This window comes from Gopherus evgoodei, chromosome 10 (genome assembly GCF_007399415.2).
Source record: "Gopherus evgoodei ecotype Sinaloan lineage chromosome 10, rGopEvg1_v1.p, whole genome shotgun sequence".
NCBI lineage: Eukaryota > Metazoa > Chordata > Testudines > Testudinidae > Gopherus > Gopherus evgoodei.
Genome location: NC_044331.1, coordinates 51,987,660 through 52,015,324, shown reverse-complemented (window position 1 = coordinate 52,015,324; position 27,665 = coordinate 51,987,660). Strand labels below are relative to the sequence as shown.

Sequence of the window (27,665 nt, the reverse complement as noted above, 5' to 3'; positions counted from 1 at the left end):
CGGGGCTGACATTGAATTTGGGGGGGGAGATTGGAGCTGACACTGGGATCTTGGGGGGGAGATTAGGGCTGACACGGGATCTGGGGGTGGGGTGGGGAAAATCCAGTCTGACACTGGAATCTGGGGGGGGGGGGAGGAGATCAGGGCTGACACCAGGGCTTGGATGGGGAGATTGGGGCTAACACCAGGATCGCGGGGGGTGGGGGGAGGAAAATCAGGGCTGACCCAGGATCTTTTGGGGAGATCAGGGCTGACACTGGGATCTGCAGATCTGCGGGGCGGGGGAGAGATCGGGGATGACACCAGGACCTGGGGTAGCGGGAGACTAGGGCTGACTGACACCGGGATCGGGGAGGGGGGGAAGGGGGAGATGGTGCTGACACCAGAATGTGTGTGGGGGGGGAGATCGGGGCTGACACCAGCATGTGCGTGTGTGTGAGAGAGAATGGGGCTGACCCCTGGGGCTAGCACGGACGGGGGGGGGGTCAGGGGTGCTGCCCCAGGGCTGGAAGTGATTTCCATCACACATAAGGTCACAGTTGGTTCAGTGGCTCGCAGTGCCCCATTCACTCACTGCTCCAGCCCCCAACCCCTTGCCCCACCCCCGCTCTCACGGAGTCGCTGCCGCCAATCCAGGGGCTCCGGCCGGGGGCCCCGCCCTCCGGCCCCGCCCACTTTCCCTTAAAGGCTCCGGCGGCGCGCGGCGGCTGGAGCTACAATTCCGAGCTGCGGTGCAAAGGCAGGGGTGCGAGGCGCTGCAGCCGGTGCCCGCAGCCCTGGACCGGGCCCGCTCGCTGGCCGCGGTCGGTCAAGCTGGAGGCTGCATGGGCCGGAGCTCGCCCCCAGCGGCTCGGCTCCGCTCCGGGTGAGTCCAGCCGGCCTTTGTCTCCGTGGGTACCTGGGGCGGGGAGCCGGGGCGCCGACCGCAGCAGCTGGCCCGCTTGTGGGGGGGGCAGGGCCCCTGCCACGGGCCGTGCGCTGCCGGGGGGGACGGGCATTGCTGGGGTTAGGGGCCGGCCCCGGAGCTCGCAGTGGCTAGCTGCTGAGCTGCCCCGGCTAAGGGAGCCCGGCCCGCTGCCCCACAGTGCTGCCGATCCAGGCAGGTAGTGGGCACAGCTTGCAGACCCCCTGTCCCGAGGGCATCGTGCGGAGCCGTGGGGGTCCCGCAGCCCCTCTCCATTCCTTCCCCGCCTGGCCCTTCCTAGGGGGACGAACCCCAGCTAGCTCCCCGAGCACGGGCTGTCTGGGGACCCGCGAGAAGGGCTCAGCCTGTGGCCCGGGGGAGGGAGCGGGGACCCAGCCGAACAGAGGCATGAAGGCGGGGTGGGGGGCATTGCTATATACAGGGGATAGTCACACGGGCCAGCCCCTCCCTGCTTTCCCCACCTGGACCGGGAGCAGAACAGCGCCCGTTAATGGCACGAGGGAGCCGGGCCAGCCCCTCCCGCGCAGCGACAGCATCTCGCGATCGGATTTACAGGGACTTGTAAAGCTTAATAGCCTGCAAGCCCCGATAAGATCTGCTGGCTGCCGGCGAACAGCCGGGGCGGGCCCCTCGCGCGGCGGGAGCCAGCCTCCCTGGAGGGCGAGCCGCGGCCAGCCCAATTATTAACTAGACGCAAGGAAGAAGTGGGGAGTCAATCAGCCCAGTGAAGCTACCCAGCGCCGCGGCCCTGCCCTGGGTCTGGGCGCTCCCCGTAGCGCCTTGGCTAGGGGGACAGGGGAACCAGCCCCACAGTCTGTGCTGGCCCTTAGCTAGTGCACGGGGGTCTCTGCTAGGACCGTTGGCAGATGCCAGGGTGGCTTTGGGGAGGCGTGGGAGGTGATGTGAGGTTGAAGCATCAGTAGGCAGGCTTGGAGCTTTGGCCTAGTGGCTTCTGGGTTAGGGAGTCAGTAGATTCCACAAGTCTTTTGGGGCCAAAGCCTCCTGGGCAGATGGACCCCTCCATGCTGAAGTGGATAGCTTTTTGGTGTGAGGAATGGAGCAGCCTCTAATGCAATATTTCCTAAGGCCAGGCCAGGCCAAGCTGAGCCATGCCCCTCCCAACAGCACACAGGCACTTTAACCCACCCAGGTGCCTGTGGGATGGAGCAGCCAGGGTGCAGGTGGATTTAAGTCTGAGTGAAGAGAAGGTGGGCAGCGAGAGTGGCCAAGGGTGTAGTGCCAGTGACCAGGATGCACACTGCACAGTATCTCAGCGAAAGAAAAGCCAGTGGGGCCTGTCACCTCTCTGAGCCAGACGAGGTGGCTGTATGGGGATGGGGGCTAGGAGGTGGTTCCAGAGCAGTTTGTAGCAGTGATGGGTGCAGCGCTATGATGCGGGTGCTGTGGGGCGGGGGCAGCCCTCCCTGCCTGGTGGTGTTTATTTTCTTCTCTCTTTTGTTAGTAGGATACAGGAGGCTCTGTAAATAGAGTGTCAGACACAGGAAAGGGGTTCTGTTAATAAGCAGCCTGGCTGGACACTCTCCAGCAGCACAGAGCTAGCGGAATACACCTCCCTTGCTGCTGGCCTACCTCCAGCCCAGGGAGCCACCTATCAGCATGGCCCCTTGCCTCTGTCAGAGGGGGGCACAGAGCTGGCACTGGGAAGCATGGTGGGGGGGGGGGAGTGGAGGGTCAGGAACATGTGCTGGGGTGGGGGTCCAGAGCCTTGCAGCAAGTGGTGGGGCTGTCCTGGGAACAGCTGGGGGGAGGGATGCTCAAAGAAGCCAGTATTCTCAGCAGCCTTGGCATTAGGATTGTGTATCATGATGCAGTGCCGTGTGTGACCCCACAGCAGGATATTGCCTCAAAGGGCCCTGCCCTAGCCTACTGCAGGTAGCACTGGGCTGGGCCCATGCAAGGCACAGGGGGAAGCTGTGCTCTCAAGTTCTAAGGGCTAGACACATCTGTAAAGAAACCAAAGCTCAGACTGTGCTGCCTGGCTCTGTAGCAAAGATGGTCTACCAGCCACACAGACCCTTCCTGCCAGTGGCACCATGCCAGGGCCCTGTTTTCCACAGCCATGGGGAGCCCATAGCTGTCAGCAGGGCTGCAAGCAGCACAGGGGCAGGCCTGTCCCTGGGACACGCTGGGGAGGTGCTGACAACAAATGGGTCCTCTCATCCCATCTGGGGCGCAACCACTGGCAGAGGATCACCTGAAACAACGTTCCCGCCAAGCACTGAACTTGAGTAGCACTAATCCCCCCAGGTTCTGGGAGCCAGGGCCAGCCAGCATTTCAGCTCTGGCCCTGTGGATTTTACTAGCCCTCAGCCCAGGTGCTTAGTTAAGTACAGGCTTCTAGAATGGGGGATGGCTGGGTCATGCCCGCCTCTGGTGGCACAAGGCTATGCCCAGCAGGGAAGAGGCTCCTTCCCTTTACAGCTGGGCTGAACTTCATATAGCTGAGTGTTTGGTCTGGGTGGGGCTGGCTAACACTCCCGTGGGGGGGAGATGCTTGAGGCAGCCTAGTCTGGGTGGGAGCAAGAACAAAGCATTAGGTCACTGTAAGAGCAGTTCCCCAGCACCACAGGCTCCCAGCCATGCTCCTGCATGGAGCTCTGCATGCCAGGAGCCCTCTGAGTTCTGCTCTGAGCTAGTTCTGTGCCCCCTGCAGGCAGCCAGGGTAGTACTGACCCATCTGCCTACACCCACAGCTGGTGCCATGTGGCACAGGAAGTGCCCTTCCATTGCCTGGCTAATGGGCCTGGGCTTTGACCTGGAGGGGGACCCCTTGTGGATCTCCATGACCTCTCTGCCAAGGGGGCCAGTCATTGCCTAAGGTAGTGGCGGGGTTTTTCCTGTGCTGAGGATGATAGCTGGTTAATTACTATTTTTATAGTCCACACAATCCTCTGTCACCCTGTTGGGTCACCCTGGGGCCTGATGTAACTCCCAGCTCAGGCCACTCATTGGCTGGGCTGGGATTTCTTCCTTCTGGCTCACCTGCTGAGCACCCTTCCTTTCCTCCCACCCCAGTGCAGCCTGGAGCAAACCTGCCAGGCTCAGGCCCAGCTAAGCAGCTGGAGTCATGAGATCGGAATTCTCATTAGTGGCTGCTTGGCGAGGAGCTCTCTGGCCAGGCGTGCGCGTGTCAGACGGTGCTGAGGGCGTGGGTGGGTTTGGGTGTCGGAGCCAGGCCTCCTTTGCATTCATGGGCTTATGTTGCTTTCAAGAAAGCAGCCCTGCTGGTTTCTGTCACTCCCAGCACCTGGGTCAGCCCTTCAGCAGGGTGGGGGGCTAGTAAAAGGATGGGCAGTGTGCTGCTAAGACAGGATGGAAAATTCCCTTCTCTACTCTACAGCCAGGAAGGGGGATTGGGGGATCCACGCAGGCCCAGGCCCCCTGGCCTGCTGCTGCTGGCTGGAGGGAATGCAATAAACAGCCCACACATTCCTTTGGGGCTGCCTCAGAGACTTAATTAAGTGGGAAGGGGGATGTGGGGGAGGAGGTGGTTGGGATGAAGGGGAGGGGGATTAAGTGGCTAAGCCTGACCCCCTGCCTGCTCCCAGGGCACACACTGAAGTGGGCTTGTCAGGGGGAATGGCTCAGCCCACAGAGAAGGCCTCAGATGTGGAGCGACAGGCGGAGCAGTGCCTGCAACCTGACACGGCCAGGCTGGGCCAGGGGCCTGTGGGATCTGGTTGTGAAGCTTGGGGGGTGGCGAGCCCAAGGGGCCAAGAAACACATAGCCAGCAACAGGTAGCTGGCAAATGCATGCCCACCAAGGGGAGGGTGCCCAGCACAGCTTTCCTACCAAGCTCACAGCCTGGCACATGCAAATGGTTGAGATGTGAGACTAGTTCAGGCTTGCTAAGCGCCTGCTGTGTTGGTTCCAAAGGGGGACCTGAAGCCCAGGGAAAGAAGTATCCTTTTCAGCCACTGCCTGCACCCCTCTCCTCCAGCACAAAGGTGGTCTTCACCTCCCTGTGGAGTAGAAGGCGGCTCAGGCCTGATTTTTAAACTCCACCTAGACTTGAACTAGGCTCAAGCCTGGCTAAGAGGGTTGAATTGGTTTTTTGACCTGACCCAGCGCTGCCCTGTCACACTAGCTGTTGCCCTGCTGGTTGTGTATGCTGCTTACTTCCCAGTATGCTCCCTCCATGGCATGCACTGCATAGTGAGGTGGCAGTGGCTGGCAGGAGCAGGTGGCCCCCCCCCCCAGGAGGTGAAGAGCCAACCCAAGCCTGGGAGTCAAGTTGTTTTCCAGTCCAGCCTAAGCTCTCAGCCAGTTGAGTGGCAGGGTTGTGCTGCAGAAATCCCTCCTGAGGGACAGGCGCATACCCAGCTTGCTTGCTCCAGAGGCCCTGAGCTGCCATTGTGTTGGCAGTGAGCAGCTGGAATGCTCCACCTCCTAGCCCAATCCACCATCTACTTCCTCCAAACTGCAGCAGCAACACCCTGCTTCTGAAATAAGGTTCAGCTTAGATAGTGTGGTGCCCAGCTACTGTGAGGGGCATGGTGTGGCTGGAAGGCTTGGTTGGTTGAGCATGGGGGTGTTCTAGCTGAGACAGGCAGCAGCTTTCATTGTGTCTAACCCAGGAGCAGGGTGTTCTAGGAAGGACTGGGGGAGACCCCTGATTTGGACACGTGCTGACATTAGGTTTGCTCTCATTCACTGTACCAGAGCCAGCTCCCTGCTTCAAGGCCTCTAGCTTCCTGCTGCCCTCTTTCTTCGGCTCAAATGACTGGGCTCATAATCTGAGCCCTGCCTAGCTCTGTGCAACCTGCCCTGGTGGGCACGGAGAGCAACTGATCACAGGCCTCAATCTCTTTGAAGAGGAGAACAAATTGGGGAGAGGTTGGAACTGACATGTGAATGTGCAAGCCCAATAGAAAGGATTTAAACTTGGGGGTCATACCCTAAGACTGGAGAATTGCAGTTGGAGCATCTGAATTAAGAAAAATCATCTGGGAAACTCCAGGCTTGTTAGTTTGACCTCAATTTTATACAAGGCGTAAGAACACCTTTTGAAAGAGTAATTGGGATAGAAAACAACATGGTGTCACACAGGATGGATGGTGCCAGACCAACCTGATCTTTGAGATGATGAATTTTCTAGACAAAGGAAATACAGAGGAGGGCTGGAATATAAGGAGAGTTGGGTGACCTTGAAAACTGGAGTAATAGAAATGGGATGAAACTGAATAGTGCAAAATCATGCACTTAGGGACTAACAAGGACTTGCTACAAACTGGGGATGAATCAGCTGGTAGTGACAGGAAGAGACAGACCTGGGTGTGTTGGTTGATCATAAGATAACTGAGCTGCCAATGTGATGCAGCTGTGAAAAAGGCTAACATGGTCCTGGAGTGCATCAGGCAAGGTATTTCCAGTGGACAGGGAAGTGTTAGCACCATTATACAAGGCATTGGTGAGACCCCATCTGGAATACTGCTGGCAGTTTTGATCCCCTATGTTTAAGAAAGATAAACTCAAACTGGAATGGGGCAGAGAAGAGCTACTAGGATGATCAGACGAATGGAGAACCTGCCTTATGACAGAGTCTTAAAGAGCTTGGCTTGTTTAGCCTCACCAAACAGACTGAGGGGAGATGCATTCATAGAACAATCGTACCAGAGGGATAAATACCAGGGAGGGAGAAGAGTTATTTAAGAGACCGTGTTGTCATAAGGCCAGTTTATATCTCTTTGTTCGTCATTAAGTTTAGATTTTAAATTGGACCAAGTTTCACCATCAGAGGAATGAAGTTCTGGAACAGCCTTCTGAGGGGAGCAGTGGGGACAAAACGTAACTTGTTTCAAGATTAAGCTTGATACATTTATGGAGGGGAAGGCCTGGTGAGGTTGCCTGCGATGGCATATGGCCTAGCTGTAACTGTTATTAGCCAGTATCTCCAACAGTAGCAGATGGGGACACCAGCTGGGGTAAGCTGAGTTACTCTAGAGCAGTGGTTCTCAAACTTTTGTACTGGTAACCCCTTTCACATAGCAAGCCTCTGAGTGCAACCCCTCCACCCCATATAAATTAAATACTTTTAAAATCTATTTAACACCATTATAAATGCTGGAGGCAAAGCATGGTTTGGGGTGGAGGCTGACCACTTGTGACCCCCTCATGTAATAACCTTGGGACCCCCTGAGGGGTCCCAATCCCCATTTTGAGAACCCTGCTCTAGAGAATTCTTGCTCTAAGTGTCTGGCTGGTGGATCTTGCCCATGTGCTCAGGGTCTAACTGATTGCCATATTTGGGATTGGGGAGGAATTCCCCCCAGGTCAGATTGGCAGAGTCCCTTTGGGGAACAGGGTTTCACCTTCCTCTGCAGCAGGGTAGGCAAACTATGGCCCATAGGCAGTTTTAATCCTGCCCTCAAGCTCCTGCTGGGGAGCAGGGTTTGGGGCTGCTCCACACAGCTCCCAGAAGCAGCAACATGTCCCCTCTCCAGCTCCTATGCATAGCAGTAGCCAGGGGGCTGTGCTCTGCATGCTGCCCCTGCCCCAAGTGCCACCCCACAGATCTTATTGGCCAGGAACCACAGCCAATGGGAGCTGCAGGGGCAACACCTGCAGATGGGACAGAGCTGCCTGGCTGCACCTCTGCATAGGAGCCTGAGGGGGGACATGGCACTGCTTCCAGAAGCCAGTTGAGGCAAGCACTGCCTGGAGCCTGCTCCTCAAGTCACCCCCTGTGCCCCAACCCCCTGCCTGAGCTCTGATCCTCCTCCTGCCCTCTGAACCTCAGTCCCAGCCCACAGCACCCTCCTGTACCCCAAACCCCTCATCCCACCCCAGAGCCTGCACCCTCAGCCCAGAGTCCCCAGTCTGCTGCCCCAGCTTGGAGCCCCCCTCCTGCCCTCCAAATCTCAGTTCCAGCCTAGAGCACTCTCCTACACCCCAAATGCCTCATCCCCAGCCCCACCCCATAACCACACCTCCACCTGGAGCCCTCACTTCCCCCTGCCCTGCCCCAGCTCAGAGCCCCCTCCTGCACCCTAAACTCCTCATCTCTGGTCCCACCCCAGAGCCTACACCTTGTGAGTATTCATGGCCCGCCATACAATGCCTATACCCAGATGTGGACCTTGGGCCAAAAAGTTTGCCCACCCCTGCTCTACAGCACAGGGTACAGGTCACTTACTGGTTTGAACTACAGTAGAACTTCAGTTACGAACTCCTCAGGAATGGAGGCTGATCATAACTCTGAACAAAACATTTTGGTTGCCCTTTTCAAAGTTTACAACTGAACATTGACTTAATACAGCTTTGAAACTTTACTATGCAGAAGAGAGAAGCTGCTTTCAAGCACCTTAATTTAAATGAAACTAGCACAGGAACAGTTTGCTTACTTTGTCAAATCTCTTTTTAAACTTTCCTTTTGTTTTTAGTATTTTACCTGTAACACAAGACTGTGCTGTATTTGCTTGTTTTGTCTCTGCTGCCTGATTGTTCGTTTCTGAATCCAAATGAGGGGTTTGGCTGACCTGTCAGGCCATGTCTACATCTAAAATTTTGCAGCGCTGGTTGTTACAGCTGTATTAGTACAGCTGTATAGGGCCAGCGCTGCAGAGTGGCCACACTTACAGCAACCAGCACTGCAAGTGGTGTTAGATGTGGCCACACTGCAGCGCTGTTGGGCGGCTTCAAGGGGGGTTCGGGGAACGCGAGAGCAAACCGGGAAAGGAGACCAGCTTCGCCGCGGTTTGCTCTCGCGTTCCCCGAACCACCCTGCAAACCGCAGGGAAGGAGACCTGCTTGCTCGGGGGTTCGGGGAACGAGAGAGCAAACCGGGAAAGGAGACCAGCTTCGCCGCGGTTTGCTCTCGCGTTCCCCGAACCACCCTGCAAACCGCAGGGAAGGAGACCTGCTTGTTTGGGGAACGCGATAGCAAACCGGGGAAGGAGACCAGCTTCGCCGCGGTTTGCTCTCGCGTTCCCGGAACCACCCAGCAAACCACAGGGAAGGAGACCTGCTTGTTCGGGGTTCGGGGAACGCGAGAGCAAGCTGGGGAAGAAGACCAGCTTGATTACCAGAGGCTTCCTCAGGTATGCTGGGATACCTGCTTATTCCACGGAGGTCAAGAAAAGCGCTGGTAAGTGTCTATACTTGATTACCAGCGCTGGATCACCAGCGCTGGATCCTCTACACCCGAGACAAAACGGGAGTACGGCCAGCGCTGCAAACAGGGATTTGCAGCGCTGGTGGTGCCCTGCAGATGTATACACCTCCTAAGTTGCAGCGCTGTAACTCCCTCACCAGCGCTGCAACTTTCTGATGTAGACAAGCCCTCAGTTCATAACTCTGGTGTTCCTAACTCTGAGGCTCTGCTGTAGAGTTAATGGGGGATTCTCTGTAACTTGAAGTCTAAAGCATGATGTGAGGACTTCAGTAACTCAGCCAGAGGTTAGGGGGCTGTTAAAGGAGGGGTTGGGTAGGGTCTGTGGGCTGTGATGTGCAGGAGGACAGAATCATATAGTCCTCCCTTCTGGCCTTAAGTGTGTATCCAGAAAAAGCAACTATGATGATCAGAGGTTTGGTAAATGAGCTATGAGGCAAGGCTGAAAGAACTGGGCATGCTTAGTCTTAGAGAAGGCTGTGAGGGGGTGGGGACAGGACCTGACAACAGTAAAGGGTGGTTCTCCACATTGACTGAGGGAGCACAAGATGGAATTGACTTAGGCCATGGCTACACTGGCACTTTACAGTGCTGCAACTTTTGCACTCGGGTGTGGAAAAACACCCCCCTGAGCGCTGCAAGATACAGCGTTGTAAAGCCTCAGTGTAATCAGTGCCACAGTGCTGGGAGCGCGGCTCCCAGCGCTGCAAGCTACACCCGTAGAGGATGTGGAGTACGTACAGTGCTCCGACCACACTCACTTCAAAGCGCTGCCGCGGCAGCGCTCCAAAATGTCAAGTGTAGCCATACCCTTAGTCTGCAGCAAGGGAGATTAGGTTAGATATTAGGAAAAATTGTCCAAGTCAAAGGATAGCTGAACTGTGGAACAGGCTTCCCAGGGAGGTTGTGGAATCTTCCTCACTGGAGGTTTTTAAAATCAGGTTGGACAAACTCCTCTTGGGGTTGGTCTAAGGCCACGTCTGCACTATGGTCCTTGCAGCTGTGCTGCTTAGGTCTCCTATGTAGCACCACTATGCTGATGGGGGAGAGCTCTCCCGCTGGCATAGTTACCCCACGAGTGGCAGCAGTGACACAGCGCTGTACACACTAGTGCTTTTTTCAGTGAAACTTAGGTCAGGCAGCAGGGTGGGTTTTTTCCACACCCCTGAACAACAATATTGCTGACAAAAGTGCTGGCATAGACCAAGCCTAAGTGTAGGGGATGGAGCAGACAACCCCTCAAGGGCCCTTCCAGCCCTGCATTTGTTACTCTTACTATCTTGCAGTTCAGGCACTGTCCAGTGGGAGGCAGTGGGTGTTCTGTTCACCCAGTGTAAATCAGGAGTCACCCCAGTGAAGCCAATGGAGTTAGTAGTGTAGGAGGCAGCAGAATCAGATCCCAAGGATTTAAACTGGAGATAGGCCTCAACCAACCCTCTGACACCACAGGTGCCTAAAATGTGGTTAAAACCACCAGGGGCTGGAGCCCTGGGCAGGATGCAGACCTTGGGGGGCTCCCCAGGATAGATGATGGAGGAGGGGATGGGACATAGGCGGGATAAGTCCTTGGTGCCATCTAGGACCCTGCATGATCCAGTTTGTTGAACTCCACTGGCTGACATGGCTCTTCCAGGCCCAGCAGCTCTGGGAGTGTCTCCCCCTCTCTGGCCACAGGAAGGCTGGCTGCCCACTAAGTGCCCTTTCCAATTATGGGTTGCAGCTATGTGCACTAATTACAGCCTGCCTGCCAGGGCTTCTGTGGCCAAGGGGCTGTGCACGGGGATGGGGTCAAGGGCTGCATGTGGTATCTGACTGCCTTTGTCCTGGGGCAGGGAGAGGGGGTGGAATGGGCCCAGCTGTGCTTTGATGTGTAGGCACAGCAGATCCCTGCAATAGGAGTGTTGGAAATCCAGGCTGGCATGCTCAAGCCAGCTGCTGCCTCCCTGGGCTTAGCATGGAGTGGGAGAGACTCAGTTTAGCATGGGGTGAGGATTCCAGGGGGGTTCTGCCCCCTCAGGCTCCCTCCTCACCAGGGCAGCAAGCCCTTGGTGCCACTGAGAATAGGGCAACTTGCCCCACTGCTGCCCAGACTGCTGGCTTCCAGCACACTGGCAGGGAAGCTAGTGCTGCTCAGAGGCAAGGCCCCCCGCCCCCATGTCATACAGGAGCTCCAGGGGGCACAAGCTCAGTCCCCTGCATCAACCCATAGAATGTAGTGCTTGGCAGCTGGGCATTGGCCCTAAGCTGGCATATTTTGGGCTGAGGTGCTGGGTGAGGAGGGCACACATGCTTTAGGAGGCTGTTCCCACTGCTACAAACCCTGTGCAGGGGGCTGGGAGTGGGGGGCAGGTCACACAGGAACAGAGGGTGAGGGAAGGGGTGGAGCCAAGCTGAGGTATGTTCAGAGGGGCAGTGAGCTGCTGCTCCTCTGAGCACAAAGGGTTAAACCAGCCAGGGAGGTGGCATGGGAAGGGCAGAGCTGACCAGTCTGTCCTGCCAGGCTGTCTGACACTGCTCCCGGCTCAACACTCCATTTGCAGCTGGATTCAAACAGGAGGGAGCTAATTAAAGCCAGGGGCAGAGGGGTGAGGGAGTGGCTGTGTGAGTGGCTACACAGTTCTTTGGGCCTGTGTTGGTACAGTGCCCAGCACAAGGGGGCCCAGCTTGGCCATGCCATTTAGGGGCCCTGACAACATGAGGCGTAAACCCAGCACCTGCTAGGAAGGCAGGATGCTGCAGTGACCGAGGGCATCAGGATTAAGGGACAGAACTGGCCATCCCATTTGGGGGGGCAGCACCCCTGGGGCCAAGCAGCAGGGAAGGAGCATGCTGGCACTGTGGATTTGCCTCCCTGCCCTCTGAGTACTCGTTGAGAATCCCCCCAACTGAGCTCTGTCCCCTCCCAGCCTGCATCAGCCAAACCCAACCCAGGTGCTATGGTGGGGCAGTCATGGGTGTGGGGTGGGGAGGACCTGCACAACCTGTTTTGCTCCAGCTCTTCCCTCAGGCTCACCCCAAGGCTGTATGTGCTGCTCCCACAGTGACCCATCCCCCAGTCTGTCCCCTTGGTACTGCCCAGAGGACCTTGGGCCTGGCACAGCCCTGCTCCATTTTCCCCCACAGTCCCAGTGGTGCTGGCAGCTATGGGCCCATGTGGGCAGGTAACAGTGCATCAGAGTCCAGGCTCTGAGGGCTCACAGTGCCATAGAGCCACAGTCCTGTGGGCAATCCAGGAGTGGCTCCATGCTAGCCAGCCCATCCCCCTCTTCAGAGAGACGTGCCATGCTGGCTAATGCAGCCAGTGGTCAGTCAGTGAGCCAGACCAGGCTGTGCAGTGGCATCCCCAGGCCCTCACAGACCTCTGCCCTGAGTGCCAGGCACCCCCTAGCCTGCCTTCACTAACAGACGGTGTGATGTGCACATGCTGGGTCACCAGAATTCCACACCAGCCCCTGCCCCGGCAGCCCTGGGGAGAGGGGAGGAGAACAGGCACCTAGCAAGGGGAGCTGTGGTGCTGAATGCCCACCAGGGGGGCATGCAGACAGTGTGATGAGCTGGGGCCAGACTTGTGCTGGCTGCTTTAAGGGAAATCTAAAGCTCTCTAGCTGCTCTGGGCATCCCAGGGAGCCCTCTGTCACCCGAGGTCAGGCTGAGCCCAAGGCACTAGAAGGCTGCACTGTGCCCAGGGAGGGTACAGCAATGCTTCCCTGGGGAAAGAAGCAAATGGGGGACCAATTCCAGGCAGCAGGGGGTTGCTCTATTCTACATGTGTGGGCATGGTGCCAGGCTGCCCAGGCAATAGGACTGGAGGGAGACAGGTGAATCTTAGGGCCAGATTCAGCCTTGCTTTACCCCAATCTGTAAGACCAGGCAAAGCCACTCCCATGCCAGGAGGGCTGCTGGGGGCTGCAGATAGCCAGCACAGTCACTGGGCCAGGAAGGGGACCAGGTCCAGAGAATGCAGCCCCATGGACAGTCAAGGCAGTCTCCATTCAGTAGGGCTGGTAGGAAGCCCTCAGGGAAGCTTAAAGCTGCCCCAACTGGTAGAGTGCTCAAGATGGCAACCCTAGGAATAGTCTGCTGCTCTGGGCCTATGGGGAGACCTGCATGGGGCTGGCTGGGAGGGTGTGCCCCTCCCTGGGCTGCCTAAGAAAATCTGAATGCTACAGAGCACCAAGACAGCAATTCCTTCCTGACCCCAGTGGCAGTCAATTTATAGCTGGAAGCATGAGGATGGGAGGCCTGGGGGTTTATCCAAGCTTGCATCACTGTCTACCCCACTTGCATATGTATCTTGAGTTACAGCCTATAGTTGGGACTTTCCCAGGTTCACACTTCAGTCTTTTTAAAACAAAAAAAACAACCTTTTCTGCCTTTTACCATCCCCCAGTGCCTCCTTGTGCCTGCAGCATGGGGCAAGGCTTCTCTCTAGTATCCCTTAGTGCTGGCTGGGGTATGCAGGAGGGGATCTGCAAGCCAGTCCCACTCCACTCAGCTGCCTGCTGTGTTTGCTCCAAGCCTGTGGGCAGTAGAGGAGTACAGCAGACGGGGAACTCGTGTGGGGGCGGATGGGCTCTGTCTCCAAGGCAAGTGAATTCGGTACAGCCCTCCTGGTCAGTCCTGTCACCAAGTAAACAACCTCCACCCAGGCAGGCTGGCAGGGAACTGGGTCGCCTGGGCCCAGCTCCACATGCAGCTGGAAAAGATGAACAATCCAGCAAATCTTCTTGCTGTGGGCCCACAGGATGGGAGGTTGGGCTGGATTTAGTGCTCTGGCTGTGTTTGCTTGGGCCTGTGGCAAAGCAAGCGTGCTGCCAGCATTAGCAGCTTAATGCCTCCCAGAGAAGCAGGGCTTTGTCTCCATCCCGTTTGGCTCCTCGCTGGGCCCCCCTTTTCCTGTCTCCCCTGTTTATTAGGTGTAAGCCTGTCTGAGCAGTGCTAAGCCAGCAAGCTTTCTCTGGGATATGGTTAACTCCTCAGGGTCCGGCATCTCCACTTAGCAAGCACTGTGTGATGGAGTGCCACTGTGCCCACTGGAGCTGTGCCCAGGCTCTTGGGTTGTCTAGTTCTCTCAGCTGTGCCCCTGTGGGGGGAACACAGGCTGGGCTCTGCCTCACTAGCCCAGGGGCTCGCTTCTAGCAGTGGCCTATGGCCAGCATCATGCACCTAGTCAGCTGTTCAGTGCTAGAGCTGGGCTGGAGGGGAGACAGGTGAGGGGGAACAGGTGACCCCATTCAGGTCACCACATAAAGGAGGGAAGGGCCCTGATGCCAGCCACTGGCTCAGCCTTTGCCAGGTTGCATACAAAGGGCAGGGTGACGCAGGGACTCATCACACGGAAGTGCAATTAGGAAGCTGTCCCTGCCTGGGCCTCAGGGTGCAGGCGGGCTCGTGGCAGAGAGCTTCAGTCCACAATTAAGCATGGGTGGGGCAAAGCCACCCGGCAGCCTGGTCCTGACCTGGCAGCGTGGGGAAGAAATGCCTACACAATTAAAGGGACAGCAGTTTAGTCAGCAGCTTGGCAGCAGTGACAACACATCAGCGAAACCTGACCCTGGCATTTCAAAACTGACTCCCACCCTAGTGCTGGCAGCACGCCTGCTCTGGTGTCCTGCCAGGCCCCTATGTGCTTCCCAAGAGCGCTTGACTGCCTGCAGCCCTCACTGGGCAAGAGCCTTGCTGGGAGCACCAGTGGGCTGAACCAGTGCCCCTCAGAGCCAGGGCTACCCCCTGCCACTCTCATTTCCCTCCTTCCCCCCAAACTTCCCAGGGCTGGGCACAGCACAGCTTCCCTCAGAGCCATGGTGAGCTGCCCCCTCCCCTGGCAGCAGGACCAGGGAGTACATGCTAGGGGAGAGCTCCCCCACAGACCCTGGCTGTGTCAAGGGGCCCTGATGAGTGACAAGGGCTCCTAGGTCTGGACTAGCCCCTACAGCTGCTAGGTAGGAAAGTCCACAAGCCTCATCCACCCTGGCCTTCTTGCTGTAGGCACAGCCCTGGTTCTCTGTGCTTGGCCCCAGCTGCACTGCAGGTTTGTGGTCTGAGCTTCACTTCACTTGGCTTGGCTAGCTCAGCCACCCAGCGCTCTGCCCTTCTCTAGTGCCAGCTGCCTGGGGATCTTCAAGCACATGACAAGCATTACTGCGCTGGGCAGGAAAGCAGCATTATCCCTGTTTGACAGCAGGGGAATGGAGGCCCCAAGAAGGCACAAGAGCTGGCAGGGCTCCTGATCCCTGCTGCTAGGCTGTCCCCACAGGCCTGGCCTAAAGCACACAGTGTCCCAGTAAGCCACAGGCAGTGCTGTGTCAATGCTCTGCTGGCAGCTCAGAGGCAGGTTGCACTTGTGTGACACAGAGGGCTTTGTCCTGGGGTTGATATGTGCCTTGTCACTCATTATCCTGGGTTAAACACTGACCTACTGGTCAGTTCACTGCAGGGGCCAGTGCCCCTCTGAGCATGGTGCTCCCTGGCCAGGCATCTCAGTGCCAGCTCATCTCCCTGGCTGACAGGTTGCACCTCATGATGCAGTGCCCAGCCTAGCTGCAGGCAGCTCTACAGACCAGCTGCGCTGTGTGAGCAAATGTCAGATGGCAGCAGAGCAGGAGGGTCCTGTCCCTGCTGCCGCAGCCCTTGCCTTGTGCCAAGGGTATAAGATTTCCTTTAATAGTAGCCATTCTTCAGGGGTGCTCCCTACCTTGCTGTGGGGACCCAGGTGCTGGCTTAGTGCTCCACCCAGGCCACCTTTAGCTGAAGCAGGAGGGGAAGTGCTGGATTCCTCTTCGCTTCAAGTCCCCACATCTTGGGAACAGATGCCACCTGTGGCCACAACAGAGGGGTTTAAAATTCCATCCCAGTGCCAGGCGAGCAGGAGGGAGCCTTTGCCCAGCACAGCAGGCTGCCTGCCCAGGGCCCAAACCCTGCAGCTGTGAATTGGGCTAGTCCCAGCCACGCCATGGGCCATGCAGCCCTGAGCTGGCAGCCCCAGGATGAGAGAGCACTGCTGGCCAGGAGCTGCCCCTGTGGGGAGTGCAGTGCACAGCTGGGGAGAAGGACATGGAGATTGGGTGGCAGTTCAGACAGCCTTTCCCACCTCTTACAGCCTCCCTGCCCCCTTCTGCAGCGGCCACTCCACAACACCTTCCACCCTGAGGCTTTCATCCTGCCAGCACCTGTCTGCCCCATACAGCAATCCTGCCAGTGGGCACTAAGGGCCTGTTCCTGCCCAGAATACTGTACAAAGCAAATCCCTAGGGCATGCCAGCAGAAAGGTGACTGTTTGAATGAGGCAGCAGGGACCAACTTTATCAGCTCTGTGACACCCCCCAGCCAGAGCAGTGCCACTTGTGCTCTGCCAGTGGTTTATCTCCATGCCAAGGCCACAGACTCCCCCAGGATCTGAGACACAATGACTCTGGTGAGGCTGCAGGCTGGGCGTGCTCTGCTGCAGCTGGCAGTGGCCACTTGTGTGCTGTTGGGTCAGGCCTGGAGCAGGTGCCTGGAGTAAGGAGAGGCTGTGAGCACAGCCTTGGGTCACAGGAACTCTGCACTTTGGCTAGAGGGGAGCCTGGCTAGTGGGGAGGCAGAGCTGGTCTTGGGGTGTAGGGGGCAGGGGGTCAGTCCCATGTCAGGCAGGCCCCTCACTGCTCTGTAACAGGCTGTTGGGGGCAGGCCAAGCACTGACCAGCCAATCCCCAGGGAGGAGGGGACACCAAGGCAGACCCACTCCTCTCTCCTGCTGCTGATAATGCAACAGGACCCTCCACTGCTAACTTGGCCTGGCAGTGCCTCCTTTGGCCACAGCTGGCTCTCATTACCCACAGCCTCCAGGCTATGGGAGGCATCAGCAGGTAAAGGATCACAGGGCAGCAGGAGGGAGGAGACAGGTCAGTGAGTGCCTGATGCTATCCCATGGGGCTTGGCCAAAGGAACAGCTCAGGCCCCCCAGCCTCCCTGGAACTTTTCCTGCTAGCTGCCTCTTTTCCTTGTCTCTGTGATGCAGGGGCGAGCTTGATTGCCCCCTCTCTGGGCAGCAGGGCCAGTGTGTCTGGCTAGCAGCAGTGCTTTTCCCTGCAACCTGCCTCTTCCTCTCCATAGTCTGGCTTTGCCATGAGCAGCTCTGGCCCTGGCCTGGTGCCCTGTAGCCCTCTGCTAGCCCCTTCTAGGCTCTTTGGGCTGTTGGGACTGCAAACCACAGTCCCCCTCCCCCAGCCCAGCTGCACATTCCACAATTTATTACCTGGCTGGAGCCTGTCTGGCCCATGCCAGCTCTGCTGATATTTACAAAGATCTTCCCCCCCTCCCCACAATTGGTAATTACTTCTCTTATTAAAAGGACTGACAGACAGGCTGCGAACCAAGCTGCCCCTGTAATCCTAGTGGCCCTTTGTGCTTTGGTGTACGCTGGCTCCCTGGGGGCCTGCACCCTCCCTCCAGGCTGCTGGCTCCCCACAGGCCATGCCCTGGGTGAGGATGGCTAAACAGGGGCATCTCAGTGTTCCTTCCCCCATGGGCTCCCCACAGGGAACAGCTGGCATGGGGTCTGATTGCTCCAAAGTGTCCCCTGCAAAACACAACCATATGCTTGGAGCCTGTCCCCATTCCTCCACCAGTCTCCATTTCCTCCTTGTGGGCTGTAGGTAGAAGGGAACATCTGCCTGAGGGGCAGGGAATGGGAAGGTGTGCCCAAGGGGTGGGGAGCAGTGCCACACACAAGGTGAGAGGGGACCATGGCTGCCCTTACCAAGGGTAGGATACCAGGCAGACCAATCACAGCAACCAGTTACAAAGACCCGCTTCCTCTTCTCCCCCCAAGCTCACACCCCCACGAGAAGAATCTGAATTTGCAGGCTGGCCGGAAAGGATCCCCAGAGGGTCTGGAAGTGCAGCTCCTGTGGAGGCTGCTTGTGTTCTTGCAAATAAATCTAATTGTAATAATAACCGAGCGATGACAGCTTGGCAAATGCCTCCAGCCTTCCTGAGGCATTCAGTTTGGAGCCATGGGCCAGGGTCCTAATTGCTAGCTGCCAGGAGGGGAGGGGAACAACCTGAGCTCCATGGGGCAGAGGGACTGGGGAGGTGCCAGATATCTAGTATAGGGTGGGTGCTACTGGAGTGTAAATAGCAGGTAATGGCAGAGACCTCGCAGCATTCTCAGCCATGCCATCAGCCTCTCTAAACTCTGGCGCGAGCCTCCGTCTCTAGCTAGCGTTTAGCTTGCCCCAAGTCGCTGCAACGTTTCTTGCTCCTTGGTCTAGTGCCACCCACTGGGCAAACACGAGATCTGCCAATGAGCTGCTTCTGCCCCGTGGCCCCCCCCCAGCTCGGCAATCAGCTGCTGTTACCACAGAGACAGTCAGAGCTTCAGCTGCCCAGTTCCTGCCCCTCTGGCTTGCAGACAGCTCAGCCAGGTGCTGGGAAGCCATGTTGGGGCTGGGGGGCAGGATACGGAAAGGGAGCTCCAACGCAACCCAGCTGAGATGCTGCAGGGCAGTAGAGGGAGAGCAGCATGGGTCAGCTGCTCTAACATACAGCTCCTTACAGCGTGGGTGCCCAGGGTAATAGGCAGGGCTCAGTCCATTCTCCAGGGGGGCAAGAAGAACTCCTTCCAGGATTCACTTAGTTAAATCCAGTGGAGACTCTGTGCTCCATCTTAAACAAGGCCCAGGGATGTTCTCTGCATTCCCAACTGCCTCTGGATACTCCCACCCAGAGCAATGACTTAAGGCAAGGCTGGATTTTAGAGCTGCCTCGCCAGGACTCTGGGTGGAAGGAATCCAGCAGTGAATGGTGCCTCTAACAGTTGTCCCAAGTGCTCGGCTGAAAACGCTGCCCAGAGGTGTGGGGGGCGAGTGGAGAGGTCAAGTCATGAGGTCTTGCTGGTCCCTGCTCAGCATGAGCAAGGAGTAAGAGGGACTCTGGGGCACTCGGGACAGGGCGGCCACAGGGCTCTTGGGGAGCCGTGGGCAGGACTCTCTGGGCAATGCACCGCAAGAGGCTTTTGACAGTTACTCTGCACCCCAGGGAGAGAGGCAGAGGAAGGGGGTGAAGGAACAAGGTGAGATCAGCCAAGCCCCCTGGCCCTCACAGCAGTCAGTGGGGATGCCAGTGCATTGCTTGCTGGAGAGCGACCCGCTGTGTTCTCTCCCTATAACAGCCAAGGAGCCCAGGCAGAGGAATTGCAGCCAGGGGCTGGGCGGGATGGCAAAGCACGGAGGAGTTTGGTGCCATCAGCCGACTGCCACCTCACCGTAGGCAGGTCACAAGGCAAGAGTACAGTGGTTTCTCATCACAGTCCCAAGGGGGGACACACTCAGTTCAGGCTGCCACTGCATGACCCCTGACTCCAGAGTCATGGGCAGAACTGTGTGGGTGGGGCACTGGACAGTGGCTGTCTGCATGATGCCTGACCCTAGCTGGGGTAGTCACTTTAGAAGCAATACATTCACCTAGGAGACAAGTAGGCACTAGTCTGAGCGTGGGCATGGCGCAGGGGATGGGGCGAGCGCCCTCCCAGCTGCAGTGCAGCGCTCTGGCTGGAGAGAGCCAAGCTCGAAGGCACTGGCACAGAGCATAAGGAACGTCTGGCTCCCCTGTGGCATTGCACATACACAGCCATGGCACCTGGTGGAGCGTTTCCAGCAGGAAGAGCTTTTGGCATCCCCTAATGTGACGCCATTCTGTGGGCCCAGAAATAATTCTGGAAACAACAAAAAAAAAAACAAAAAACCACACCTCTCAGAAATGCCCCAGTGTGTTGAGGGGGTGGATCCTGCAGCCACCACTTCCCCTATAACATCTCTAACATCTGCCCCCTGGCTCCACAGCAGCCAGCCAGGCGCTAGGACAGAGGCTATGTCAAGGGCTGTGGTGCTCTTCCCGTCTCTGCTGGACATCTGACAGCAGCTTCCCCCAGTTCAGGGCAGATCCGGGAGCACTGACCAAAGTAATGGGGTCTGGGTGCACATGGGCTGGGAGGAGGGGGAAATGGGTCAGCTGGGCTCTCCAGGCCATCCCAAGTGCTTGGGCTCCTGCATGGGCAGTTGTGTGACCAGCTCTGCTCTGGCATCAGAGAAGGGCGAAGAAAAGGTGAGCGTTCAGAAAGCAGCTGCCGGGGTGCCCAGGGACGGCCAGGAGGTGATTAAAGAGATGGGAGGTGGCAGCCATGCCCAGCGGTAGTGCTTGGGGCTGCTCTCCTCTGGGGTGATCTCTTGGCTGGAGCGGGAAGGGCACTGCCCATTGATACCGACGGGGTGTTCAGGGACAGGGCTGAAAGCAGCTGTGCTTTGGGTGAGTTGCCCTCCAGCAGCCAGGGGAGGGATGAGGGGGCAGCTCCTGGCCCCCCAGTCCTATCTCAGAGGATCCAGGGAACTAGATGGTCTGTGGTGACTCTTGCTGATATGCAAAGGGCTGGAATTTCCTCCCCACAACTCATGCATGTAGACAGGGACCTTGGGGGCATACACCCAGCCCAGTCCCCAGGGGAAGGAGTATCTGTCAGAGTCAAGATGGCATGACCCACACATTGAATTTCAGATGGCTGCAGAGGTGGTGGCCCTTGGCCCTTCCAGTGCTTGTCCATGCTAGTGCCAGGCTGTGCCCAGCATAGCATCCAAGGGACGGGCAGAGCCTTTGCTGGCTATTCTAAGAGGATCTGCTTGCAGGGCGAAGGCAGCAGACTCCAGGAGATGGCAGCAAAAAGGAAAGTAGGGGGCCATGAAGCCAGGGACAAGTGCTCCTCTCCCCTGCTGGCATGTTCCAGCAGTGATCAGAGCTGGTGTGCCAGGGGGTCAGCGATGGCTGGCACTTGTGGGCATTGCCCAGCGGGACAATTTGACATGTGCCAGGCTGGGAGGTGAAGCCCGGAGCTCTAGCCGCTCCATAGCCTAGAGCAGGGCCCTCACTGTGGTCCCCGGTGCCTGGAGCTCGGCCTGCTGCAGAGAGGAGAGCGCTGGAGGATGTGAGTCACTGGGATGAAATGTTCCCTCTCCCACAGCCCCCCTGCAAGGGAGCCCAAGCTTTGAGTAACACTGAGATGGGCCAGCCAAGTACCACCAACAGCCAGGTCCTGTCCGAGCCATGGCGGGATGGATGACAGTGCTAGGAAGCTGCCAAAACCAGGGGTGTGCCGTTAGCAGCAAGAGAGAGCTGAGGAGATGTGTGGGATTGGATTGGAAGGGAGCAAGGCCGGGGACTGTGACTATTGAGGTGATGGGCACAGGAAGTATGAGAGGAAGAGGAGGAGGAGCAGTGACCCTTCCCTGCCCTGGACGATGTCGCTGCACTGTGGCATGGAAATGTACCCTAGGTGGTTTCAGGCAGGGACACTAAGGCAGCCAGCGGGTCAGACTGCATGGGCCGAGCGCCCGCTCCGTGGGTGAGGCTCATGTTGGCTGCTAGTGAGGAGAACGGGGCCGTGCACTCATGGCATCAGGCAAGACTCTCCCCTGCTGATCTTGCACATGGGTTGTGGTGAGACGCACGTTGGGAGCAGAGACTGTCCTGCCTTGTCTTTGCTGGCGCTTTGCAAATCAACTCCCCAGGCCTGAGTATGGACAGCCAAGAAATCCATCCCACTGTACTGAGCAAGCGACCCAGCTCCCACTGCACCGCCCCCACGGACCACCTGGGAAGCCCCTTGGGATGCACGCACATTGCACGTTGAGGGATGCTGAGGCAGGACAGCTGGGCATGAGGATGGAAGGGGGCCTGTCAGCCCTCTCAGCTGTGCAGGGGTCAAAGGACACAGTCCCAGAGGCCCCAGGACTGGATGGGGGGCTGGTCGTGCATGCTGGCACATGGCAGGCACGCTCCAGCACAGGCTGGCCAGACTCTCCACAGCTCCGCACTGCAGGGTGCCGGGGAGCTGCCTCATCCTGCCAAGGGCTTCAAGGGGCGGAGCAAGGATCTGTCCCCAGCCAGCTGGCACTGCACCAGGCGGCTGGTTTCAAACACTGCATGCTGGGAGCATGTCACCCGTGACCTAGCCTTGAGAGCCCAGTGTTGGATCTCTGAATGCAAGCTGGGGACGGAAGGGATGTTAGATGGCAGGTGCTGGCGGCCAGAGCAAGCAGGCAAGAATAGCCCAGAGAGTGGGGTCGCTAAGGGAATCCAGGAACCAGGAAGGGATGATCATTAGCTCAGGAAAAGCGATGCAGCATGGCCTGTGGTCAGACATGCAAAGCCCCAGCTCAGCCAGGAGCTGCAGATGGCACTGAACGCTCCCTGCTGCGCCGGGCCTGCGCACCATGGGCACCCTTTGATCCTGCAAGGCTGCACGACGCTTCACCTGCAGCTGGCTTGCCACAGGGACCCCTGGCAGGGTGGTTTCCCAGCCATGGGTCACTGAGCCCACAACAGAAAGGAGGGGGATGGTCTAAGTGCCTGGGCACCCTCTGCCTGGCAGAAGTCTCGTCAGTACCGATGGCCCAGTCTAGATGTAGCTGCAGCAGTGCATGATCCCCTGCTGAGAGCGGGCTGGCTCTCTCTGGCCTGAGCGCCGAGGCGAGGGTCCCGTCAGTACCGATGGCCCAGTCTAGATGTAGCTGCAGCAGTGCATGATCCCCTGCTGAGAGTGGGCTGGCTCTCTCTGGCCTGAGCGCTGAGGCGAGGGTCCCGTCAGTACCGATGGCCCAGTCTAGATGTAGCTGCAGCAGTGCGTGATCCCCTGCTGACAGCGGGCTGGTTCTCTCTGGCCTGAGCGCCGAGGCGAGGGTCCCGTCAGTACCAATGGCCCAGTCCAGATGTAGCTGCAGCAGTGTGTGATCCCCTGCTGACAGCGGGCTGGCTCTCTCTGGCCTGAGCGCCGAGGCGAGGGTCCCGTCAGTACCGATGGCCCAGTATACCAGTCTAGATGTAGCTGCAGCAGTGCGTGATCCCCTGCTGACAGCGGGCTGGCTCTCTCTGGCCTGAGCGCCGAGGCGAGGGTCCCGTCAGTACCAATGGCCCAGTCTAGATTTAGCTGCAGCAGTGCGTGATCCCCTGCTGACAGCGGGCTGGCTCTCTCTGGCCTGAGCGCCGAGGCGAGGGTCCTGTCAGTACCAATGGCCCAGTCTAGATGTAGCTGCAGCAGTGTGTGATCCCCTGCTGACAGCGGGCTGGTTCTCTCTGGCCTGAGCGCCAAGGCGAGGAACTGGTAAACCAGCTGGAATTGCAGGAATCCGGGCTCATCTGACAGCCAGTAAATGCGGCAGCTTGAGGCATGGAAACCAGAGGAAGTTGCTGTAAGAAGAGCCTGGGTCCCTATAGGGAATGGCTCTCTAGCTGCCCCTCTTCCTCACACCTGTATGCCCCCATCCCTCTCCAAGTCGGTCTTCATCCGAATCATCCTTGCTGGGCTAAAGGAAAGGGGGGTGCAGGGAGGAAGGGGAGCCCAGCATCGCCCCCTTAACACTGCAGAGCCGGCGGCCCTGGAGGCTGCCCAGCTCATCCTGACTTCACCAGCCTCAGTCTAAGACAGGTTGCTTATCAGCAACGGGAAACCCAGCCAAAGCCTTTCTGTGTAAGCCCTTTGTAGTAACTGACCTGTGGGGTGGAAATCCAGCGTGTCATGCTGGCTGCTGCAGGAGAGGTTACTGCAGGGGTGTTTCCTCCTGCAGGCTGGGTTCTCCAGCAGAACCTGCTCCCCCAGCAGGGCTCAAGCTGCTGCCCATGGGGCAGCAGAATGATACCACAAGGATCCCAATGTTTGAGGGTGTTTGGGTCCATGAATGGGGTGGGGGGCTTTGAAATCCAGATCCAAGTTCTGTGGCTTTACTCCCTAAACCCATCACTTTCCCCAGCCCAGCAATATGACTCGCCCCCTCCTAAGATTTCTCAGGGGTTTGCTATTGCATGACACACCATCTGCAGACATGACTCCGTGCGCAGCTCTCTGCCCTACCTCACCCACCCTAGCCCTGCCCAAATAACCCCTTGGGGTATGGAGACTGGCTGTAACCTTACAGACATGTCAGAAGAAATGCGATGGGCTCAGACACTTGATTCCCAACCCCTAATGTCATCTGGCAAGTAACATTTCTCTGGTTTTCCCCTCTACAGAGAGTCCAGCATGGACCACCTGATCCTGTGGACGCTGCTGCTTTTGTCCCCCGCAGCCTGGGTTCAGGGCTGTCCCTCAGGCTGCCAGTGCAGCCAGCCACAAGTTGTGTTCTGTGCGGCCCGGAGGAGCCACGCCGTCCCGAGTGGCCTGCCACCGGACACAGCCTACCTGTACGCCTTCGAGAATGGCATCACCTCGCTCCATGACGACAGCTTCCAGGGCCTCCCGGCACTGCAGCAGCTGGACCTCTCCCAGAACAAGATTTCCAGCCTCCAGAGGAATGTCTTCCAGCCCCTCACCAACCTTGTCAACTTGGATCTGTCATCCAACCAGCTGCGTGAGATCACCAACGAAACCTTCCATGGGCTGCGCCTGCTGGAGCGCCTCTACCTGGACCGGAACCGAATCCAGCGCATCCACCCGGCTGCCTTGGACACACTGGAGAACCTGCTGGAGCTGAAGCTCCAGAACAATCAGCTGCGTTTGGTTCCTCCGCTGAACCTTCCCAAACTTCTGCTGCTGGACATAAGCCACAACGGCATTGCCACCATCGAAGCTGGTGCCTTTCACACAGTGAACATAGAATCTCTCAAGATCGCAGGGCTGGGACTGAGCAGCTTGGATGAGGAGCTTTTTCAGAACTTGAACAACCTCCATGAGCTGGACATCTCTGACAACTCGCTGGGTAGAGTCCCGGAGGTGCTCCGGCGGCTCCGGGGCCTCACCAGGCTCAGCCTGGCTGGGAACACCCAAATCGCTCAGCTGCAGGTGGAGGATTTCAGGGAGCTGCCCAACCTCCAAGAGCTGGACATCAGCAACCTCAACCTCAACACCATTCCCCACGACTTCTTCAGCCTCTTCCCCAGGCTCCGGGCCATCACCGTGGCCGAAAATCCATTCAACTGCCTCTGCCAGCTGAGCTGGTTTGGGCGCTGGCTACACACCAGCCATGTCACACTCAGGAGGTCCGAGGAGACAAGGTGCCACTTCCCTCCCAAGAACGCTGCTAAGCTCCTCCAGCACCTGGAATATGTAGACTTTGGCTGTCCTGCCACCCCAACCCCCACCCCCACCCTGAGAACCACCTCCCTGCAGCCGGCCGTGCTCCTCACCAGCAGCGGGCACTCTGCACTGGAGCCCAGCCTTGCTGCTCCCACTCATGAGCCCGCACCCCGGCAGGACAGCTCTACTCGTGCACCACACACGGCTGCGCAGGGGCCGACTAGCCCCGAGATGCAGATCTGCCCTCCCCGGACGTGCTTAAATGGGGGCACCTGCCAGCTAGACACGCACAACCACCTGGAGTGCCAGTGCCCCAACGGCTTCTCGGGCTTGTACTGCGAGGCCGAGATCCAGAGAACAACCCTGCCCCCCATCACCCAGGCACCCACGCAAAGCAAGCAAATCAGCATTAAGCAGGTCAGCAGCACCTCACTGACGGTGGACTTAAAAAACTATCAACAGGCCAAAGATCAGCTGAAGGGCATCCGCCTGACCTACCGCAACCTGTCCGGGCCCGACAAGCGGCCGGTCACACTCAGCCTGCCGACGTCACTCTCCGAATACACCGTACGTGCGCTGAGACCGAACTCCACCTACCACCTCTGCACTGGACCGCTGGGGGAGAAGCCCTCCGAAGGGGAGTTCTGCATTGAGGCCCACACTGCAGTGCAGGGGACTCACCAGCAGCACCTGCCCGTCACCCAGAGCAAAGACAGCAACCTGACGCTCATGATTGTGCCAGCGCTGGCTGCTGTGCTGCTGCTGGTGATTGCTGTGACAGCAGTCACATACTATCTCCGGCACCGACGGGCTAAGGCACATGCTGATGCTGGGGTGGACTCCAGCCCCCTGGAGCTGGAAGGGGTGAAAACATGTCTGGAAAACAGAGACTTAGTGACCCACAGTCAAAAGCTGCCAGAGAAAGTGGCAGTGCTGAACGGCTTAGAATGCGACGTCCCCCTTGTGCACCAACGCTATCCCAGTAACAACAACAGCCCAGCGGTCAAGCCGTCCTATTTCTAGAGCAAAAGAGAGACCATGAGAGAGTCTCCATTCACAAGTCCCAGAGCCTGGATGGACGGGATACGGGCTGACCGTTGTTTCTACCCAGGGAACGTTCCACATGGGACAAGGGACATTGAGAGTTAACTTAAATTAAGACAGAACCCCACATAATGTGCAATTTTCCTAGAGGCTTATACATGTAGGAAGTAGACACTGTAATTTATCTGCTCAGCACATGACTAAGTGCCTGCATTTCCCTGGCTGCCCTGCTGTGTGTGCAGAGAGAAGGTTTTTAGCCACTGCTACACTGAATGATGTGTGACTTAGGCCTGGTCTACACTATGCATTTAAACCGAATTTAGCAGCGTTAAACCGATTTAAGCCTACACCCGTCCACACAACGAAGCCTGTTATATCGATATAAAGGGCTCTTTAAACCGATTTCTGTACTCCTCCTGACAAGAGGAGTAGCGCTGAAATTGGTATTGCCATGTTGGATTAGGGTTAGTGTGGCTGCAAATCGACGGTATTGGCCTCCAGGCGGTATCCCACAGTGCACCATTGTGACCGCTCTGGAAAGCAATCTGAACTTGGATGCACTGGCCAGGTAGACAAGAAAAGCCCAGCGTGGAGCTCTGATCAGCATGGGTGGCGATGCAGTCCCAAATCCAAAAAGAGCTCCAGCATGGACCGTACGTACGGGAGATACTGGATCTGATCGCTGTATGGGGAGACAAATCTGTTCTATCAGAGCTCCGTTACAGAAGACGAAATGCCAAAGCATTTGAAAAAATCTCCAGGCTATGATACAGAGTCCACAGCACAGTGCTGTGTGACAAGCGAAACGGAAAGCCAAAGAATCAAATAGACGCTCATGGAGGGAGGGAGGGGGTACTGAGGACTCCAGCTATCCCACAGTCCCTGCAGTCTCCAAAAAGCATTTGCATTCTTGGCTGAGCTCCCAATGCCTGAAGAGTCAAAAACATTTTCCTGGATGTTTCAGGGTATATGTCATCAATTTACACCCCTCCCCCCCGAAAGAAAAGGGGGAAAAAAAACGTTTCTCGCCTTTTTTCAGTGTCACCCTATGTCTGCTGCATGCTGCTGGTAGACGGGGTGCTGCAGCCCTGAACACCAGCATCCCCTCCTGGGTGGCAGATGGTACAATATGACTGCTATCCATCATCAGCAGCAGCCCGTGAGTGCTCCTGGCTGGCCTCAGTGAGGTCGGCCGGGGGCGCCTGGGTAAAAATGAGAATGACTCCCGGTCATTCCTGGCAGATGGTACAGAACGGCTGGTAACTGTCCTCATCATAGCAACTGGAAGCTGAGCTCTATCAGCCCCTTCCCCCCACCCCTTTCATGTCATAGCAGTGGGAGGCTGCGCTCCTCTCCCCCCCCACCCTTTAATATCCTGCCTCGACTATCATAGCAGCTGGAGGCTTCCTCCTCCTCATTTTATCTCACTAAAAAGTCAGTGTTTCTTATTCCTGCATTCTTTATTACTGAATCACACAAATGGGGGGACACTGCCACGGTAGCCCAGAGGGTTGGGGGAGGAGGG

At 57.5% G+C, this 27,665-nt stretch overlaps 2 protein-coding genes across 3 annotated transcripts in view; one reads left to right on the top strand and one right to left on the bottom strand.

The window, feature by feature from the left end:
• Nucleotides 1-27,665, bottom strand: part of LOC115658449 (mitochondrial import inner membrane translocase subunit TIM16-like) — a 204,141-nt gene that overhangs the window by 56,884 nt on the left and 119,592 nt on the right. The window lies entirely within an intron of this gene.
• On the top strand, nucleotides 750-26,492 carry VASN (vasorin). The gene is made up of 2 exons (XM_030577385.1): nucleotides 750-865; nucleotides 24,094-26,492. The coding sequence occupies exons 1-2, from the start codon at nucleotides 825-827 to the stop codon at nucleotides 26,117-26,119; spliced, it is 2,067 nt and encodes a 688-aa protein (XP_030433245.1). The 5' UTR covers nucleotides 750-824; the 3' UTR covers nucleotides 26,120-26,492.